Here is a 20,830-nt window from a genome sequence, read left to right on the forward strand (position 1 = left end):
CTTTTCCAGATCTAGTTGGACAGTCAGGGAAGATGGAGCAATTTTAACCAGTTAAGTCCCATGATTAAGAGTTTGAAAAGCATACATGCAGAGTCAAAGGAAGTTGAACTCATGATGTTCCGTGGTGTATTTTTAGTTTTTATTTGGTTTTTAAATGGTATTTGTTAAGTGTTTACTATGTGCCAGGGATTGTTCAAAGTCCTAAGGTAGATACAAGGTAATCAGGTTGGACACAGTCCATATCCCACATGGGGCTCACAGTCTTGATGTCCATTTTACCAGTAAGATAACTGAGGCACAGAGAAGTTAAGTGACTTGCCAAATGATGATGATGATGCTGGCATTTGTTAAGCGTTTACTATATGCCAAGCACTGTTCTAAGCACTGGGGTAGCTACAAGGTAATCAGGTTGTCCCACGTGGGGCTCACAGTTTTAATTCCCAGTTTACAGATGAGGTTGCCGAGGCACAGATAAGTTAAGTGACTTGCCCAAAGTCACACAGCTGATACAGTGGACAAGTGGTGGAGCCAGGATTAGAACCCAGGTCCTTCTGGCTCCCGGGCCCATGGTCTATCCACTAAAATGTCAATGAGTCACTTTCATTATGTAGGGTCAGCAGGAAAGGCAGAATAAAAAGCCAAACTACCCAAAATAGGAACTAGCAAATTGAGTTAGCTTTCCCAACCTTATTCTTCAGGAAATGGCTCTCCACATCTACCTCTTCATGTCTTTCAGGGATCGGCTGGTTGATGCCACGGAAATCAACTGGAAATCCTTTACAAACTTCCCAGCTGAGAAAAACAAAAGATGTTTTAATGTTCATCCTTTGGACACATTTCCATTTATAAGAAATTGGAGATTTATTTATTACTTCCTCTCCAAAATGTAGTCAACTTTAATATTCAAGTTTTCATTCTGAAAATCTGATGGGCCACACAGCAGGTAAGTGGCTGAGCTGGGATAGCACCCAGATCACTTGAGTGTCTTAGGGACTAAAGGCAAACTGCAAAAATGGAGAAAGTCTAATATTGCATAAATGTGACTAAAAACCTTATTTGGCTGGGTCACCAGATAAGTATGAGTCATACATAGTAATGTTATTAGCTAAAGAGCCGGTGTAATACTGTGATGTTTTAACTGGGAAAGAGCATTCCAAAACCAGGAATTAATCCTTTTATCATAATTGTCATTAATCACATCCCTATTAACATCTTGTGGTTAGCTTTGGTCTTGTATTTTGAGTAAAATAAATTGCAAAAGGACCAAGAAGGACCAATCAAACTAATAAAGAAAAGTTAAAGGAATTGAGGTAAATGTGCCAATTTTACCTACAGGTAAATGAATGTTTACCACAAAAGGACCATCTAATGGTTTTCCAGCTCTACATAGGTTCTAACACGGTTTAATTTCAGCAAGAGCATTTGCTGACTTGTCCGTCAATAAAATTTACTCAGGATCTTTAAGATGCATACTTATTTCATGTATTGAACTGAGAAAAATACACAGATGATTATTTTGGTTCTGAAATTTGACATTAAACTCAAAAAAATAAATACCCTCCCCCTCCACCCCAGCAACTTCATCCTTTTCGTTTTAATTTCAACAAGTAGGGTGCCAAAGTGCTGGACATATATACAATGGTATGGCACTTCATTGTTTGATCCTGTTTTCCTGGAAAAGTCAGGAAAGAACATATAATTGCCACACATGAGTGATATAATCTCTGCCTTGTTGTTGAATCTGAAAAGCAGCCAATGTCCAATGTGTGAGGGTATATTTTATTTAATTCACTTTTACATGAATAACCCTTGAATGTTCATCACGTTTTAGCCATCGAGTCATTATATCGTGAAATGAGAGAAGTGAAACAAATCACCATATTTTAAGAATAGCTTTTCATTATTACAATCTTTTCCATTTTTCTCCGTCTGTGGGAAATCTTAAATTTAAAGATTTTACAGAGGCTTGATAAAATACAAATTAACCTACTTGTCCAATTCAGGCAGCTGATCAGGATTAGAATCCAGAGGCGTTTTATAAACAACTGTGACCCCACCCTTTTCTGCTCCGAACACTCGATCGAAGGTCAAACTCAGAACGGGATTTAAGGGAGACCTGAAAAATAAAAATAGTATCAAAACCGGTCCTTTTGTAACAACATCAATGTCTGCAGAAATTTAAGAATGAGTTTATATATTAATCAAGACACCAGATTGCGAAGAATGAACATAAACATTTATATTTCATTTAGAGATTATGAAGTAGAATCAAGTGCTCATAATCTGACTTCAAATTCCATCAGGAGCAAATATCAAGTAAAATACTGTTTCACTTTATCTTTTTTTGAGCAATGTAGTTTATAGAGATAGAAAAAAACATGAGTTGGAAGTTTGATCAAGGAACAAAAACATGTAAATCCATATTAAGACCAGTGATGGTGGTTACTTTACAGATAACTGTGACACCCTCATCTCTATGAGAGCTTTCAGAGAAGTAAACAGCTCAGTGGATCTGTTTTAAACTATGGTTCTGCCTGGATATATGACAATTTGTCACTTGGAGAGTGAAGCCCTGGCAGGTAAGAGGCATAACTTCAACTACATTTAAAATTCATTTTTAGATATTTTCCCAAGGAAAATCCCCCAAAGAAACTCACTACACAGGAAAAACCATTAGAATTAACTTTAAATATAACAAAAGCCATACACCCTTCCCACAAACCCTCACATCTATATTGTCTAGCCAGGATACAGACTTGGTTTGAATAAGGATTCAAAGCATTTTCATGTTTCACATCCACCTGTGGATCCAGATTTCACTTAGTCTTGAAACTAAGCTCTAAAAATGTGCTTATTACTAGAAAGCCTATCTTAAACAGGGCCAAAAACAACTTTGGATGACATGTTCACTCCCGGACAGCTCTAATATGTTTGCTTTTAAGTTTGTCGCATCCAACCATTTGCTGATTTCCCTCTTACTTTTAATAATGCAGTATCACTTATTCAGCTTCCTTATAACTCTGCTTATCCCTTTCCTGAATCCTTGTGAAAAGAGCATGGGCTTGGGAGTCAGAGGTTGTGGGTTCTAATCCCACCTCCACCACTGATCAGCTGCGTGCCTTTGGACAAGTCACTTTGACTTCCCTGTGCCTCAGTTACCTCATCTGTAAAATGGGGATTAAAACTGTGAGCCCCACGTGGGAAACCTGATTACCGTGTACCTCTCCCAGAACTTAGAAGAACGGTTGGCATATAGTAAGCACTTAACATATCCCATAATTATTAGTATTATTATTATTATGTTAGACCTACTTGAGATTTACTGCAAATGCTGACAATGGTACATTCCCAAACCACACTGATAGGCTATGGTAGAGAAATCAATTTTAACATAAAAATGGCTAAGAAGTTATCCATAATTTTTGTCCAGATCATTAGGAATGATCAGGTTAGCCTTCATAACCCACTTTCCTTAAAAGGGACCAAAGCAAAATAATTAAATAAAAGGAATTCAGTGCATTTCATTGCGGAAGGAATGCTATAACCTGAATAGCATTTAATAAGTAAGCTCATCTCATTAGATAACTGCAGACTTTAACCCAGAATATATTATAACATATATGCTAATGAATTTAGGAATTGACATTGAATAAATTATTCTCAAAATTATCCTTAAATAATTAACAAAATTTTATCTTCTATGCTTTATCATTGTTTCCATCCCTCAAACAAATGCAAGAAATGGTGCAATTTAAAATAGATTAAAAAACAAAAGTCTCTAGGTATTATGTGGTAAATGTAACTCCCTGAACTGTGAATTGTAAACCCAAATTGATATGATTTCAAAAAACAATCCAAAATACATCAGTTGAAAAAAAAATGGAAAAAGACTACCAAGTCTTAGAATTGCTATGCCAATGAAACATTTGCCAATCTCACACAAGCAATTTTGGAAAATGTCAGTTACGTGGTATTTTACTAGTTACTCTGTAAATGTGATTCAATTAGCAAGAAAAAGTGTTTTCTCTTATTTAATTAGATTATATTAAACTGTATCAGGAAGATTAATTTAATTCAATCACCCCCTTTCACTCACCATATCAAGAGGAAACAATAATGTCTTACATTTTATTAAATCCTTCCTCCTATTATGCAGAATAATTTACTTCTAATTGACTACTGTAAGTGCTCACTAAATTATTCAAGAATTCCTGCTACTTTGGAGTTTAATCATTGCTTTTATCTACATAAAACAATTTTAGTTATAATGTGGTTAAATAGGTTTTTGAAGACTGCTTATGGGAAAACTTACAATTCCTTGAGGACCTACAGTAAATACGATCCCATAAATTACTTTTAGGCATTTTCACTTTAAAGTTCAAGTGCATATAGAATACACTTTTGCTACTGTTACATAGTTATTCTCTAAGTCTTTCCAAGAGCAGATTATATACTGCATTTTCCTACCAAGTCAGAAGGAACAAAAATATTTCCAGAAAAAGGATTTTGATCAATAGACACGATCAAGACAACCTTGATTACGTGGACAACCTGATTACCTTGTAACCACCCCAGTGCTTATAACAGTGCTTTGCACATAGTAAGTGCTTAATAAATGCCATTATTATTATTATCATATAAAAATTAAAGAACAAATTTACTATGATTCAAAATAAACTCCTTAATAATTCCTGTTTTTCCTTTCAGATACACCTCTGTAATACTACACAAAAACTGTATTCTATGAATTAAAATGGAGGGATAGTAAGCAAATATGCTTAACTTTCCTGAAAATCAGTTTTAGAGTTCATCTGGATATTTTCAGTCAAAATATACATGATTTTCAGATATTCAACATATAATCACAACAAAGCAGGTCATTATTAAATGTGGGGCCCATCAGCTCTCACTCCTCAAAAAAAAAAAAAAAGAATCAAATAATTTTATGCAGGAATTTACCAATCTAAAAACTTAAGCCATCCCTGGATATAACCAATAATTACTGTGAGATAATGTGAGTCCCATTTTTGTCCTAACTTTAGTAGCCCAGGGTTTACAAGCCTCTACAGATTTATCTTCAGATGTACTGTCATTGGTGCTTAAGAGGTTAAGACTTTATTTGTGGAAACATAGAGAGGTAGTGGGGAATCATGTTGTCTACAGCTTCATAAATCTTGCTTAAGATCCTTTTCAATTACCATCCATTTCTCCTTTAAAAAGGGACAAAAAAAAAAATAGAGGAGGGGAAGCAGGTCAGGGCAGTGTGTGACAATGACAGTGTGATGGGCTAAGGCCCCCTGTGGTGTTTCCATCTGCTATCATTAAGGTGACTATTCAGACATGAAAAAATCCCTCTTGCTGTGCTGACAGGCAGACATCAAGAACTATGACAAGGCATTAAGACAGAAAGTCAGAGACAGAGATGTCATATTCCACAAACAATACGGCCTGAAACGAGACCCCTGAAATTTTATTGGAATTTAAAATAAAAAAAGGAAAGGGGTATTACCTGGCAGTCAACAACTGGCCTTGGCTTGATAAGAGGAAGCTGGTTGACAGTCACGCGTATAGCAAACACTTAGCTCCTACCTGTAATCTTTACCATAAGAAACCCAAATTTTTTGCTCATTCTTCAGTAAGAGCGGGTTTTTAATTTCTTGTCCTTTCTCATCGAAAAGGCGAGCAGAGGTAAAATTGAAGCCTGATGGATTGAAATCAGAGGAACGCTGGAGTCTTTGGTGAATCAAGTGAAGGAACTGGTGAACAGACAAAAAGATGTAATAGAGTAAAATGAGAACGTCTGTGCCAAAATGTCTGTACTCCATAACAAGTGAAATCCAAACAAATGATAATTACATTCATATAGAATGCTAAAAGAAGTGTGAAATGACGGCGATGTTTATTTCAAAGTAACAAAATGAGCACAGGCTTTTAACCAGCAGGCGGTGCAACAGGATTATGATTGAGCTCTGACCCTTCAGCGTGGAGACTGAAAGCAGATGTGACAGTTGTACAGAACGAGCATTTAGCTTCCACACACTATAACGAGTCTCTTTTATAAAGGTTATGCTTTCTTCTGTCTGCATTTTGAGCTCTGGTTTGTTAATATCCTTTTGTAGCTTATTCGGATTGTATCACTGGCGATCTCTGTTCCTACCCAACCCCTCAAAAGCAACAGAGAAATCATAATTTTGCAAGATTCATGTGAAACCCAGGACGGCGATAGTCTATATCGTTAGGCAAGCTAAGTCACTTAATTCTGGGCCTCTATGCCCGGGTTAGTCTTAATGAGGAATTCTAGAAGAATACAAGGTAATATGCTGCTGAAATCGCAGTTTGTTGAGCTTCGGGTTAAGTCCTGTGAATTTTTAAAATCATGCAGTCATTTCCTCATTTTAAATAAATCCATTCATCAGCGACTGCTTCTGCCTCACAATCAGAGTGTATAGGAAGCCATGATATATTAAGACATGTCTCTTTAGCCAATTTTACTGGAATCCTTTAATAGATATCAGAGGAATTCAAAGGCATTTTAATTGTCATAATCTAGTCACTCTAGCTTTCAATATTTAGTTTACTCCCACTCCCTACTCTCCTGTCACTCTCTGGCTATTCATAGCTCTCTTCTACCATCATCCTTCAGTCACACTCTTCCATTCTTCCCTCACTTGTCACTTTCTCGCACCTCTCAATCTCTTGTTACTCAGTTTTCCCTGCAGGGAAGCACTATGCCCAAGGTCTTTCCTTACCATTCTGAATGCCATTTTGCCGGGCCTCCAATTACTGCCTTGGGAGACCCAGCAGAAAAGCACTCAGTGCAGGATCTAGGACAAATGGAAGAGTACACAGGAGCCTCCCGAGCAAAGATTCCGGGATCTCAGAAACAGGATAATACTAATTCTAAACACTTTGTGTTCAAGAACATTTCCCCTCTGGGGAGTAGGCGGTATCCAGATGTACCCACAATGGGTTTGTAGGGTTTGAGGCGGAGATGTGAGGAGGATGAAGAAAAGGCCTCAACACTAGTGTCTAGAGGGTTTTTAATCAATATATTCTAAGACAGTTTGCCTATAGCTTGGAAAAAAAGAAATGATCATGGACATTCATTCACTATCATTTTACTACTAATGTAAGTGGTCCTTTGTCTTGTCTCATGCTGTCAAGTCATTTCCAAGCAATAGCTACCTCATGGACACATCCCTCCCACAGCACCCCATCTCCACCTGCAATCATTCTGGTAGTGCACCCATAGAGTTTTCTTGGTAAAAATACTGAAGTGGCGGGCCATTGCCTTCTGCCATGCAGTAAACTTGAGTCTCCACCCTTGACTCTCTCCCAAGCCTCTGATGCCCAGCATAGGTGAGTTTTGATTTGTTGCAGCTTGACTTCCACTCACTAGCCACTGCTCAAGTTAGGAATGGAATGGATATGCCTCTGCTTGAGTCTCCCTCCCATAGCCGAGACTGGTAAAGTATTGCAAACTCTCCAAGTGCAATCCTGAGAGGGGAAATGCTCCCTATTCGGAACCTTTTAACCCAGACAATTTAGAGTTTCCTATAGGATGGATAAGACATAAAAGTTTCTATATAATGGAAGTAGACTTTCCAAATGATCACAGTGAAATTATTTGGTAAATGCACATGCAACATGGATTTGCAAAGCCTGCATTATTAACGGAAGCCACTCACCTAGGCTGACTTGATTTAATTTAGTATTGTCAAACAACTCAATGCTCACCATTCTGAAAATCATTATGGCAATTGCCTTGTCTTATGCTGTTGGGTCATCTCCGACCCATAGCGACACCATGGATACATCTCTCCCACAACCCCTCACCTCCATCTGCAACTGTTCCGGTAATGTATCCATAGTGTTTTCTTGGTAAAAATATGGCCATGGACTCCCATGCAGCAAACTTGAGTCTCCACCCTCGATTCTCTCCCATGGCAGTGCTGCCCAGAACAATGGAGTTGACTTGTAGTAGATTGCCTTCCACTCACTAGCCACTGCCCAAGCTAGGAATGGAACGGGCATGCCTCTGCTTGACTCTCTCTCCTGTAGTCGAGACTGGTAGAGTACTGGAAACTCTCCAGGTGCGACCCTGAGAGGGCCATTATGGTAATGATTATATAAAAACAAGTTGTAAAAAACAATCAGTTTTATTTTGCTTGATGAGATACAACCATTTGAGGCTGAGTCTAAACCAGAGCAGTTCAAAGGCATGCTGTGTGAATGAGAAGTCAGTCCCTTGCGCTACAATTTAGAACTAGTTTCTCTCCAAGTTATACGGCACCTCCATTTTCTCAAAAGCAGTATAATTTGAATCTTCAAAGATGAGACTTGAACATGAAAGAGGTGGGCAGATATCACAAATAAACCTTTCACTGGTCATAGCTATAAACTTGAGACTGGATTACTGCAACCAAAACTGTGTTAATCTGCACAATACTCCTGCCATAGGAATTTTATGGGTAAAGAATTTGCTGAGTGGCCTGAGAACCAAGTGAAATATTATAGATGGGGATGCAGATCTCAATTATCCCATTATTGTCTGTAAGCTTGTTGTGAGCAGGGAATGTGTTCGTTAGATTGTTATGTTGTATTCTCCCAAGTTCTTCGTAAGGTGCTCTGCTCACATAAGTGCTCAATAAATATGACTGTTTGACTGACTGCCATTGAACTCTAAATGATGAATACAGTATTTTATACTATACTAGTTAGAGTACCAATTCACTAGAAAGTTTATGTCAAGCAACTGTGGATTTATCTGGGTTGTGTGCAAAGTGCTATAAGTTTCCTTTTCTCCAAAAAGTACTTGATCTTTAAGAAGATATTGCATGGAGGAGGTTTTCCATTTACAAGCCAAAAAGCTGAATTTCTTCAAGTGGAGAAAGGAGCACATAACTTGACCAGACAACTAGAATATCTCACTATTGACTACTTGGGTCATCATACTAATTTAAGTAGATATTTGTTTTCTTGCATAACTGAACAAAAAGAAATAACTTCTCTCCTTGCAGTTTATGACTTCTTTTCTAGGAGGTCACACACACAAGAAAAATCCTGCTACTTCTGACCATGAAAGATCCCACCTAATGTAAACCCTGGTTGTAAATATTTAGGTAGCAGGCATCACCGCATGAAGGTGAGTCTGTACTAGAGAACTGTAAAGGAAGCAAGTGATACTACAAGTCAGTCAAGGCAATGGAGTCCAAAAGACAAGTGGTGCACTCAGGCGCATAACCCCAATTTGTAAACAACAGGGTGTTCTGTGTCCTTTCATGTGAGACAAAGGCAAAATAGAAAAGCCCCAGCAACATGTTGGTTCTGCCTGAGAACCATCCCAATTGCCCAGAAAATAGGCCAAGGTAAGAGTGCAAGGACAAACTAGCCAGCCTCCTCCAGCAATTGGACTGAGTAGTCGCGTTGATTACTGCTGTGCTGAAGGAACTTTTCTGACCTGCATTCTGGAAAGGTCAGAAAAGTGAACACTAGGAATCCTATGTTCCTCTGGCTCCAAAAGGGCAAGTTCCTGTGTGTAGGTGTCATTACTGTATCAAAATAACTCGAGCCCCACCAGATTTATATCTACAATTTCATCATTTTTTATCTGAGCCTGAGGTGCACAACAAAGCAGAGTCTACATTCTTGAGGACTAGGAAAAGAGATTTATATTATACTGTGTAAACTAATCAACATATTTTCAATTTTATAAAAATAATTTAAGTCACTGAATAACTTGGGGCCACCGATGTAAAGAAACTTACATTTTTCATCAGACCACCAACTTGATTTTCATTGTTTTGCTCCAGTTCTTTTTTGCTAATAAAAACAAGAACTTCTCCCGTGCCTTTACCATTTGTGTATACCTGAAAAACAGATAAACCTATTAATTTAAGAATTCTGTTACAGAAAAAAAAAAATCAAACCAACCTACTTGAACAGTAAAAGCAAGTCAACAATTCCAACCTGGGTCTTGCCTTTGGTTGTAAAAGAAAAGCCAGTTAAGTCCTTCAAGTTAACTGCTGTAGAAACAGAATCATTCTTCCTCCATGAAGAAATAGCTCAAAGATTTGGAAAACTTTTATTTCAAAAAGTTAATCCCTTTCTTCCTAAAATGCATGTTTATAAAAAAAAATAGGAAGTGAGGAAATTTTTGCCTAAAAATGATGATGGGGGTTTTATTTATTAAGTAGTTTGGAAAAAACAGATTTAACTTGACAATCGCCAATAACTAATAATTTAAATAGTAATAACTGTATTACTAAGAATTTCTACAGTTAAATCTCTTATCAAATGTTGGACAGATTGTTAAGTGGGGAGATAATATATATTGTAATGTTATGTACAACTGTCATTGAAAAAAATGTCAGCATATATTATGGTCCAAAGGATGTGAATTAGCCAGTTTCTACAGGATGGATCCACTGGAGTGGAACACCACACCTCTACTCACGGCTGGAGATTCACATAGGATGTGCCATTCATCAGGCAAGAAAAGAAACAGGAGAAGAGAGAAGCTGTATGAATAATTTAAATCTCTGTAGTTTTCAAAAGCTCTTTTCTCTTCTTGTTGATATGTATATGACATCACAGTGCTCATTTTATTCAGGTTCCCGTGATATCCCCAGAGAAAAGGCCTGGAGTAAGAGTGAGAAGGAGGAAATTGGACATGGAGCCTCTCTCCATTTAAAGTTATATACCAGGGAAGTTATCTGAGTAGTCCTATTAGGGTTGTAATTATGATTTTTCAGTCAAGCTACCTCCAACTTCTCGTTTTTCCAATGAGATGAAGAGGGAAGGATAAAACAAAAAGGTTAAACATATAGCATTTGAGGTACATTTTTATGATTTAGCTGATGGCCCAAAATACCTAGAACATTTGCTACCCTCACAGATGCCATTTTATGACGCAGAGGGCAGGAATTGGATTCCAAAATCCATACTCTGAGTCTTAGACATCACTCTCCTGGTGTTTTTTTAGTATCTGCATAGGAGTTCTATAGATTATATCTTTGTCAAGTAAATTGTCTCCCAACCCACTAACGGTCTCAGGCTAGTAATCTGGAACAAAGCTTTTAAACACAATGAAAAATAAAGAAGCAAAAGAGAGTCAACAGTGAAGTCACTATTTGAAGTCACACAGATTCTGTGAGATTGTTATTATCATGACCAGAGACTGAGTTTGGGGAGTTTATTGATGTCACTTTGCCTGGGCTTGCTAAATTCTCAGAATGTAACAAATCATATTCTGGAAAGCAGTTCTGTGCATGATATCTGAAAAAAACCGTTGTTAAGGGCTTGTTGAACCTGTGAGGTTTATGTTAGTTTTATGATTTTGCCACTAAATTAAACTCAAACATTTGCAGAAAACACGACTTGAAGAGGTCCCAAGTACAAACCATGTCCAAAATACATCTCATCTTCCCACCTAAACCCTGTCTTCTCCATCTTTCCCATCACTGTAGGCAACATTATTAGCCTCTCTGTCCCACATACTATTTATCATAGCATTTTCTTCGACATCTCTCTCATTCAACTCACATATTCGATCTCCTTTCAACTGTACCTCAATGATTACTCAAAAATCAGCCTTTTCCTTTCCATCCAAACTGCTACCCCACTGAACCAAGCACTTATCATATTCTACCTTGGTTACTGTATCAACCTCTTTGCTGATCTCCCTGCCTCCTGCCTCTCCCTCTGTTGTATTGTACTGTCCCAAATGATTAGGACAATACTCTGCATGCAATAAGTGCTTAATAAATACCACTCATTGACTGATCAATCCTTGGTATTGCCCAAACAGGGTTTTGAATTAAAAAATGAGAGAAGAGGATACCATCATCTAACATGTTATCTAAGAATATATTCTTCCACTTAGTGTGCATCAAAAAAAGATCAGAACTGAAAATCTGGGCCATCCTGCAGAATTTAGCCCTCAGCTCACATTTAGTTGCATTAAAAGAAAAAAAAATGATCCAGGTAACATGATTTTCCCTGCGTGATTCAAACAGATATAAAAAGCTGACAATATCTCAGAATTTGCAGGGACAGATTAAAAATCCTAAGGAATAAACTGGCAATTCATCCTTCTCACAACAGTTAGGGGCATAAAAGTACTCTCATTGTTATTGAATGGATCTGTGATTCTAGAATTTTGGATTGAAGACTGCTCCCTATAAGTGGTTTCTTGAGAAAGCTTCCTCTGGACTGTAAACTCATTGTGGGCAGGGAATAGGTCTACCAACTCTTTTGTACTGTGCTCTTCCAAGGCCTAGTTCAGTGCTCTGCATACAGTAAGTGCTCAATAATTACCATTGATTGATTATTTAAGAAAGTGAGATGTTCCTCCTCTTCTGGCTTCTTTATTGAATTCTTAGAGGTGTTCATTGATTGATTCATTCAGTCAGTCATATTTATTGAGCGCTTACTGTGTGCAGGGCACTGTACTAAACACTTGGTAAGTACAATATAGCAACAGAGACAGTAATAATAATAATGGTATTTGTTAAGTGCTTAATATGTGCAAAGCACTGGTCTAAGCACTGGGGAGGTTACAAGGTGATCAGGTTGTCCTACGGGGGGCTCAGAGTTTTAATCCCCATTTTACAGATGAGGTAACTGAGGCCCAGAGAAGTGAAGTGACTTGCCCAAAGTCACACAGGTGATAGTTGGTGGAGCCGGGATTTGAACCCATGACCTCTGATTCCAAAGCCCGTGCTCTTTCCACTGAGCCCACAAAAGGCTCACAGACTAGAAGAGGGGGAGACAGATATCAATACAAGTAAACAGGCATCTATTTAAATAAATAGAATTATATATATATACACACATATATACACATGTATATATATAAATACACACACACACACACATATATATATATATATATATATATATATATATATATATATATATATATGTAAGTGCTGTGGGGAGGGGAGATGGAGGAAGAGCAAAGGTTGTGAATCGTGGTGATGCAGAAGGGTGGGGGAGTGGAGGAAAAGCAGAGTGTGTTCTGCATGGCCTTACCTCTCCAATGATCTAAAACTAGGTTCTCACTCTTGCAGCAGTTGGAGTAAGAGAAGAATGCCAAAAGCCACCAGTTTATATCTTTAATCATTTATTATACCTGTAATTTATTTATATTAACATCTGTTTTCCTCTCTAGACTGTAAGTTTGTTGTGGGCAGAGGCTGTGTATTATATTATGTTGTATTCTCCCAAGCGCTTAGTATAGTGCCCGCACATAGTAAGCAGTCAATAAATATGACTGCCTGACTGACATATATTCCCAAATCTGTTTAAAAAAAAATCATAACAGCTAATGGCTGACAGAAATTTGAAACCAAAATCAAGAGATCGGAATAATGCTGGGTATCACTTGCATGCTAACCCGACTAATAAAATCAATCAATCAATCAATCGTATTTATTGAGTGCTTACTGTGTGCAGAGCACTGTTCTAAGCACTTGGGAAGTACAAGTTGGCAACATATAGAGACAGTCCCTACACAACAGTGGGCTCACAGTCTAAAAGGGGAAGACAAAGAACAAAACCAAACACACTAACAAAATAAAATAAATAGAATAGATATGTACAAGTAAAATGAATAAATAGAGTAATAAATATGTACAAACATATATACACATATACAGGTGTTGTGGGGAAGAGAAGGAGGTAAGATGGGGGGGATGGAGAGGGGGACGAGGGGTAGAGGAAGGAAGGGGCTCAGTCAAAATAAAATAAATAAATAAACAAAATAAAAGGTATTTTTTTTTTCCATTCTCCCATTCAGAGCTGTAAGTAAGCCAAGCTGGGACCTGTCTGGCAGAATGGAGTGTAATAAATTTAGAGTGATAGACATATCCGCCCAGGCCGAGGTTTGCTTCCTCTTGCCCTCCTCAGAGCCTTTACACATGCAGAAGCTATTTTAAATTTAGAACCAGGGTCCAGTTGGGCATAAATGGTGGGAAGAGTCTGAAGTGTGGATGGGGAAGCTCATTGCCGGTGAGCTTCCCTGAGGGTTGGCTGCAGTTCAGTGAGTCAAAGCCTGGATCTGGACCTGTTCTCCCTCCACCTCTTTATTCAATGATTATAACTAGGTTTGGCCCCTACTACTTCCACTCACCGCCTATTATGTGCAGAGTACTTTTCTAGGAGCACTTGGGACCTACGTACAAAGTAAAAAATGTGATCCCTGTCCTTGAGAAGTTTACAGTCCAGTGGAAAGAATCAAAATAATATATTGGCAAAAATACATGAAAGTAGTTTCTGGGTGACAATTGCACATTTTGGATAGGACGGAATTGAGAAGTAGGAAAAATTCTTCCAACAACAGGAGTTGGTTCTGGAATAATGTGATCCACAAGTTGATGCAAATGGATTCAGTGTAGGAAGAAATAGTTGTGTGCATGTGTGTGGCATATGGTTTCTGACCTCTGCCTCAGCTTTATTATAACCTACAATGCGTTTTGTTTCGGCAACTTTATAGCACTTAATACAGTAAAAAGGGCAATGAGTGGCATGGGTTTAAAGCATTCTGTAGTAGTGGATGCAACAATATGGAATTAGTATTGAAGAAAAGTCAGTCATGTTAGTACCTTTGAACCATCTCCCTCCATACCCATTAATTCTCATTGAATCAATAATTACCATAACCTGATTCTTCCATACTATTACTGTCTTATTAAGCAGAAATGGATGTAATTCAAAAAGCAGGAAGATAGGCTAGAAATAATATGTATCAGTGAATGAATTACCAATACATATGATAGGGTTCTGAAATGACTGAAGGGGTGGAAGGTTGCAGGGGATTAGTCAAGGAGGAAGTGGCCTTGTAGAAGGACCTAAAAGAAGGGAAGGATGTGGTTCAGTGAAACCAAAGGGAAGGACACTCCAGTCAGGGTCAAAAGGTGCCAGGGTCAGAAGTAGGAAAACTGAGTAAGAGGAGGGCTGAAAGAGAGACAACAGCACAAACTCTAGCCTTTAATTGCGAGGCACTTCATTTGGTCACAGTAACTGCTGAACCTGAATGTTTTCAGATTAAATGATAAGGGTACTGCTAATCTGCAAAAGCATGATTTAGGTAATTCTGCTTACGTCCTTTACCTCTACAGACAATATTGTTCTAAGTTCAATATGTCTAGATATAAACCTGAAGCTATAGAACTGTGCACAGAGCTCTTTGAAGGGATGGCTACATATTAAAATTGTAATTCTCCGGAGATAATAACAAAACATAAAATGTCAACCAGCTCAATTAAACCTACTTGAACTAGAAGTAATGAAGGAACATGACAGCTCCTTGATCAGTTTCCCTTTAATAGGGTCTACTTTAGTGCCATTATTCAGATCTTTAATGCCACAATAATAGATCCTAAGTCAAATGTGCAATATGACACCCAAAATAGACACCCTAAGAACTCATTTCCAAAATAAAGACCACTCAGAACTTTTTCTTACATAAGCCAATAATCCAAATTTTAAAAATCAATGGTATTTATTGAGCATTTACTGTGTGCCAAGCACTGTGTGTATATATACATATATATATATACACATATATGTATTACACATACCAGATCTATTTCCATTTAAATCAATCTGAGTGAAAACCTTTCATAAATCGATGTTACATGCATTTTTGTTGGGAGCGCCTGGTTGGAAATACTAGAGGTGGAACTGAGGTCAATGGTTTGAAAAACCTACTACAGCAGCACCTACCATCAAGGAACTACACTGCCCAGAACCATTTGAGAGTAAAACCCAATCAGCAAGTCAGGTTGAAGCCTTTAAATCCAGTTTTTTCTTGGAATTTGTTAAGTGCTTCCTATGTGACCAACACTGAACAAAGCACTGGGGTAGATACAAGCTAGTCAGGTTGACCTGGACACAGTCCATGTCCTACTTGGTCTCCAAGTCTTAATCCCCATTTTACAGATAAGGTAACTGAGGCACAGAAAAGTTAAGTGACTTGCCCAAAGTCACACAGCAGGAAAGTGGCAGCACCAGGATTGGAACCCAGATCATCTAACTCCAAGGCATGTGCTGTTTCCACTAGGCCATGAGAAGAAACTTGGCTGGTTCTCTCTTTCTGTTGGCTGCCGCAAACACTGATGGCCTTACTGAACGTGCTTCACATGCGATTCATGAACACGCAGGCTGAAAACTTCATCTGTGAAACTCAGGCAGGGTGCTTGTATGTTGATGTCTCTGTACCTGGGTGTCCTTTAGTTATCCCTTCTTGATAGCAAATATTCATAATTTTGAAATTTCACTGGGATTATCTTTAAATAGTATAACAGAGTCCAATTTTAAGGGCTTTTGATTTAGTACTGAATGATTTGGTGATGAATCAGTGCATAGGTAACGTCTATATACACACATATAAATACACATATATATACACATACACATGCCTATACACACACACACACACACACACACACACATATATACATACACATAATGTCTATACACACACATATATATATAATTTCTTAGTATGTTGGAAACCATAGCACATGAGGACATGGTTCTTTTTAATTGTCATATCAATAGTTAAATAGAATTGAACTGTTCTCTGGAACACCTTACCTACAAATAAGGTGGCCAGACGGGCTTTTATAGGGAGAGTTGGGATTTGGGGGGTTATTCTGCTATCTGAGAAATGTAAAGGTCCCACAATCAATGATATTTATTGATCACTTAACTACGCCCAGACCACTGTACTAAGCTCTTGAAAGAGTGCAGTACAACAGAATTAGCGGACATGTTCCCCCACCCACAACAAGCTTACAAGGATGCCATATCTTTTAGACTGTGAGCCCACTGTTGGGTAGGGACCGTCTCTATATGTTGCCAACTTGTACTTCCCAAGCGCTTAGTACAGTGCTCTGCACACAGTAAGCGCTCAATAAATACGATTGACGATGATATCTGGCCTGTACGATGGGAGGGACTCCAATTAGCACAAGCTCAGCATTGGTGGCAACAATAACATAGCATCGGGGGAGAGGTGGAGTGGCTATTCATTCTTCCTCTTTCTCTTCAAAGAAGGTAGCCACAGTTGCTGCCACTGTCATCTCTCCCACCTCCATCACAAATGTGGTTGAATTAGCCTGTCCTAGGCCTGTCTAGGAGTTTCTGGTACAGCTGGAGTTTGTCTCTTTCTTGTTTTGTTCACTTGTGTTGTTTTTATGATATTTGTTAAGTTTTTACTGTGTGTCAAACAGTGTTCTAAGTGCTAGGGTAGGGACGAAGTTCATTAGGACCGACACAGTTCCTATTCCTGGTAGGGCTCATAGCCCAAGTAATAATGTTGGTATTTGTTAAGTGCTTACTATGTGCAAAGCGCTGTTCTAAGCGCTGGGGTAGATACAAGGTAATCAGGCTGTCCCACGAGGGGCTCACAGTCCTCATCCCCATTTTACAGATGAGGGAACTGAGGCCCAGAGAAGTTAAGTGACTTGCCCAAAGTCACACTTGCCCAAAGTAGGAGGGAGAACAGGTATTCAATCCCTATTTTACAGTTGAGGAAACTGAGGCACAGAGAAGTGAAGTGATTTGCCCAAGTTCACACAGAAAGCAAAGTATATATATATACTACCATACTATGTTCTAAGCACTGGTGGGTGGATACAAGGTAATCAAGGTTGTCCCACGTGGGGCTCACAGTCTTAATCCCCATTTTACAGATGAGGGAACTGAGGCCCAGAGAAGTGAAGTGACTTGCCCAAAGTCACGGAGCTGACAAGTGGCGGAGCCAGAATTAGAACCCACGACCTCTGACTCCCAAGCCCGGGCTCTTTCCACTGAGCCATGCTGCTTCCCTAATACACATACATCTACAGGAAAACAGAGTCTGTGATATTACCACATTTTGCGGGGAACAGGATACAGTGATATGTACTGCCTGAACATGAAGCATGAAAGCATATTAGCAAAACACTCTTTTGAAGACACTTACAGATACACTTTTTTAAATGACATTTGTTAAGCGCTTTCTATGTCGCAGGTACCATACTGAGCACTGGAGTGGATGTGAGGTTGTCAGGTTGGACACAGTCCCTGCCCTGCGTGGGGCTCACTCACAGTCTTAACCCCATTTTACAGATGAGGTAATTGAGGCACAGAGAAGTGACTTGTCCAAGGTCACACATCTACCTTCAAATAGATATCTGTCATTCATTTGAGAGATGATGCTACTGTTGGTGAAATACTACCCATGCATTGAAAAGATCAATGGATGACAGACACTCTTCAGGATTGTGTGTATGAAAAGAATTAGTTCCCTGCTGTGCTGATACATTCGTCCCATCAATCATAATTATTGAGCACTTACTGTGGGCAGAGCGCTATACTAAGCACTTGGGAGAGCACAATATAATTAATGATGGCATTTGTTAATCCATCAATCAATCAATCATATTTATTGAGCGCTTACTGTGTGCAGAGCACTGTACTAAGCACTTGGGAAGTACAAGTTGGCAACATATAGAGACAGTCCCTACCCAACAGTGGGCTCACAGTCTAGAAGCACTTACTTTGTGCAAAGCACTGTTCTAAGTGCTAAATATAACAGAATATAACAGAGTTGTTAGTCACATTCCCTGTCAACAACAAGATTCATCAAGTTCTACCACTGTTCACAAGAGAAGCAGTGTTGCCTAGTAGGTAGAGCACGGGAGTCAGAAGCCCCCGGGTCCTAATCCCAGCTCTTCCGCTTGTCTGCTGTGTGACTTTGGGCAAGTCTTCACTTCTCTGTGCCCCACCTGTAAAGCGGGGATTAAGACTGTGAGCCCCATGTGGAATATAGATTGTGTCCAACCTGATTAGCTCCTATCTACCCCAGCGCTTAGTACTGGCTGACACACAATAAGGGCTTAAATACATAAAAAGACTATTAGTTGGGAGTATAATCTTCTCAAATCATCCATTTAAGGAATGCAACTTGTTTCATCATCATCAATCATATTTATTGAGCGCTTACTATGTGCAGAGCACTGTACTAAGCGCTTGGGAAGTACAAATTGGCAACATATAGAGACAGCCCCTACCCAACAGTGGGCTCACAGTCTAAAAGGGGAAGACAGAGAACAAAACCAAACATACTAACAAAATAAAATAAATAGAATAGATATGTATTAGTGTTTCCCAATCACTACCTACCCGGATGACCCATCTGCTGCAGTGTTGTCCCAACAGTCCACTTACACAGTTATATTGTTCAAGATTGTGCCTCACGAAATCTTTAAAGAATTTAACTGGCCTTTTCTCCATCTCTCAATCACCATACAGCAGTCACTAGGGTATCCTGCTAGCAGTCTTTTTCCTCACATTTTGCCCAGCAAGACTGTATTTCTGGGAACAACATCTCCGTGCTGGTGCGCTGATTGTGTTTCGGGACCTTGATAATACTGTTGTCAGCATATGAAGTATCATTAAAGGTGATGTTTGTGAAAGTCCTCAAGAAGTGTCTGCTGAAATGGGGCAAGGTCTCACAGCCATACCCATACTGTGTGATGGACCTCTAACTTGCTATTACATTGGATGTCCTGTTGTCATTAAACATTAATAATCTTCCAAAGGCATTTGTATATTCAAGCCCTGTTTGATAGTATATTGTCTCAATTAGCAGACTTTGGTAATAGTTTAAATTCTGTGCTGCCAATGATGATGGCATTTGTTACACGCTTACTATGTGTCAAGCACTGTTCTAAGTGCTAGGGTAGATACAAGGCACAGGTGGATACAAGGCACAATCCCCGTCCCACTTGGGGCTCACAGTTTTAATCCCCATTTCTGAGATGAGATAACTGAGGCACAGGGATGTTAAGTGATTTGCCCAGGTCATGCAGCAGACAAGTGGTGGAGCCGGAATTGAAAACCCCGGTCCTTCTGGCTCCTGGGCCTGTGCTCTACTTCTAAGTGTAGACTTTTCCAGCTCTATGTATATACGTGTATTGTGTGTTGTATGCGCATCATTATTATTTTTATTGCTCTAAGCTTTCTTCAGGCTGTCAGGCAAAATTTTGCTCCAAATTTGAGAAATGACTCATTCATTTACCTATGTCCTTGCATCTGTATCTTGTGAATACAACTGTTAGAATAGAGCAGTTAATACTAATAATTGTGGCATGAGTTAGTGGTTTACTGTGTGTTGAGCACTGTTCCAAGTGCTGGGATAGATAAAGGATAATCGGTTCAGACACAGTCCTTGTCCTCCATGGGGCTCAAAAAGTTTCTGGATGACTGTTTCAAAGACTTTTAATGATGCTTGTGTCCTGTTTATTTGAAAGAGATCCCTAGGGGATTAGAATTGAATTATAACACCCATTTCCACATCTCCCAATCATGGTGGTTTAAACCTGGCTCTGCTGTGTGCCTTTGGCCAAGCCACTTCACTTCTCTGTGCCCCATGTGTAAAATTGGAATTAAGACTGTGAGCCCCATATGGGATATTGATTTTGTCCAACCTGATTAGCTCCTATCTACCCCAGCGTTTAGTACTGCCTGAAACACAATAAGGGCTTCAATACCATAAAAAGACTATCAATTGGGAGTTTAATCTTCTCAAATCATCCATTTAAGGAACGCAACTTCTTTCCCAATCACTACTTACCTGGATGGTCCATCTGCTGCAGTGTTCTCCCAACAGTCCACTTACACAGTTATATTGTTTGAGATTGTGTCTCACGAAATCTTTAAAGAATTTAACTGGCTTTTTCTCCATCTCTCAATCACCATACAGCAGTCGCTAGGGTATCCTGCTAGCATTCTTTTTCCTCACATTTTGCCCAGCAAGACTGTATTTCTGGGAACA

The 20,830-nt window shown here is 38.9% G+C and overlaps 1 protein-coding gene and 2 non-coding genes across 3 annotated transcripts in view; all 3 read right to left on the reverse strand.

The window, feature by feature from the left end:
* DCDC1 (doublecortin domain containing 1) overlaps window positions 1-20,830 on the reverse strand; it is a 405,509-nt gene that overhangs the window by 214,368 nt on the left and 170,311 nt on the right. Inside the window, exons 9-12 of the mRNA XM_038764553.1 lie at window positions 9,768-9,869; window positions 5,590-5,756; window positions 1,991-2,116; window positions 687-792 (exon numbers count right to left, since the gene is read on the reverse strand). Coding sequence (XP_038620481.1) covers window positions 687-792; window positions 1,991-2,116; window positions 5,590-5,756; window positions 9,768-9,869 — 501 coding nt within the window. The remainder of the gene's footprint in view (window positions 1-686; window positions 793-1,990; window positions 2,117-5,589; window positions 5,757-9,767; window positions 9,870-20,830) is intronic.
* On the reverse strand, window positions 7,370-7,507 carry LOC119944393. Its single transcript, XR_005455875.1, has one exon. It is a non-coding gene; the product is annotated as a small nucleolar RNA SNORA7 (small nucleolar RNA).
* Window positions 7,974-8,111, reverse strand: LOC119944224. The gene has a single exon (XR_005455722.1). It is a non-coding gene; the product is annotated as a small nucleolar RNA SNORA7 (small nucleolar RNA).

This window comes from Tachyglossus aculeatus, chromosome 22, assembly GCF_015852505.1.
Source record: "Tachyglossus aculeatus isolate mTacAcu1 chromosome 22, mTacAcu1.pri, whole genome shotgun sequence".
Lineage (NCBI taxonomy): Eukaryota > Metazoa > Chordata > Mammalia > Monotremata > Tachyglossidae > Tachyglossus > Tachyglossus aculeatus.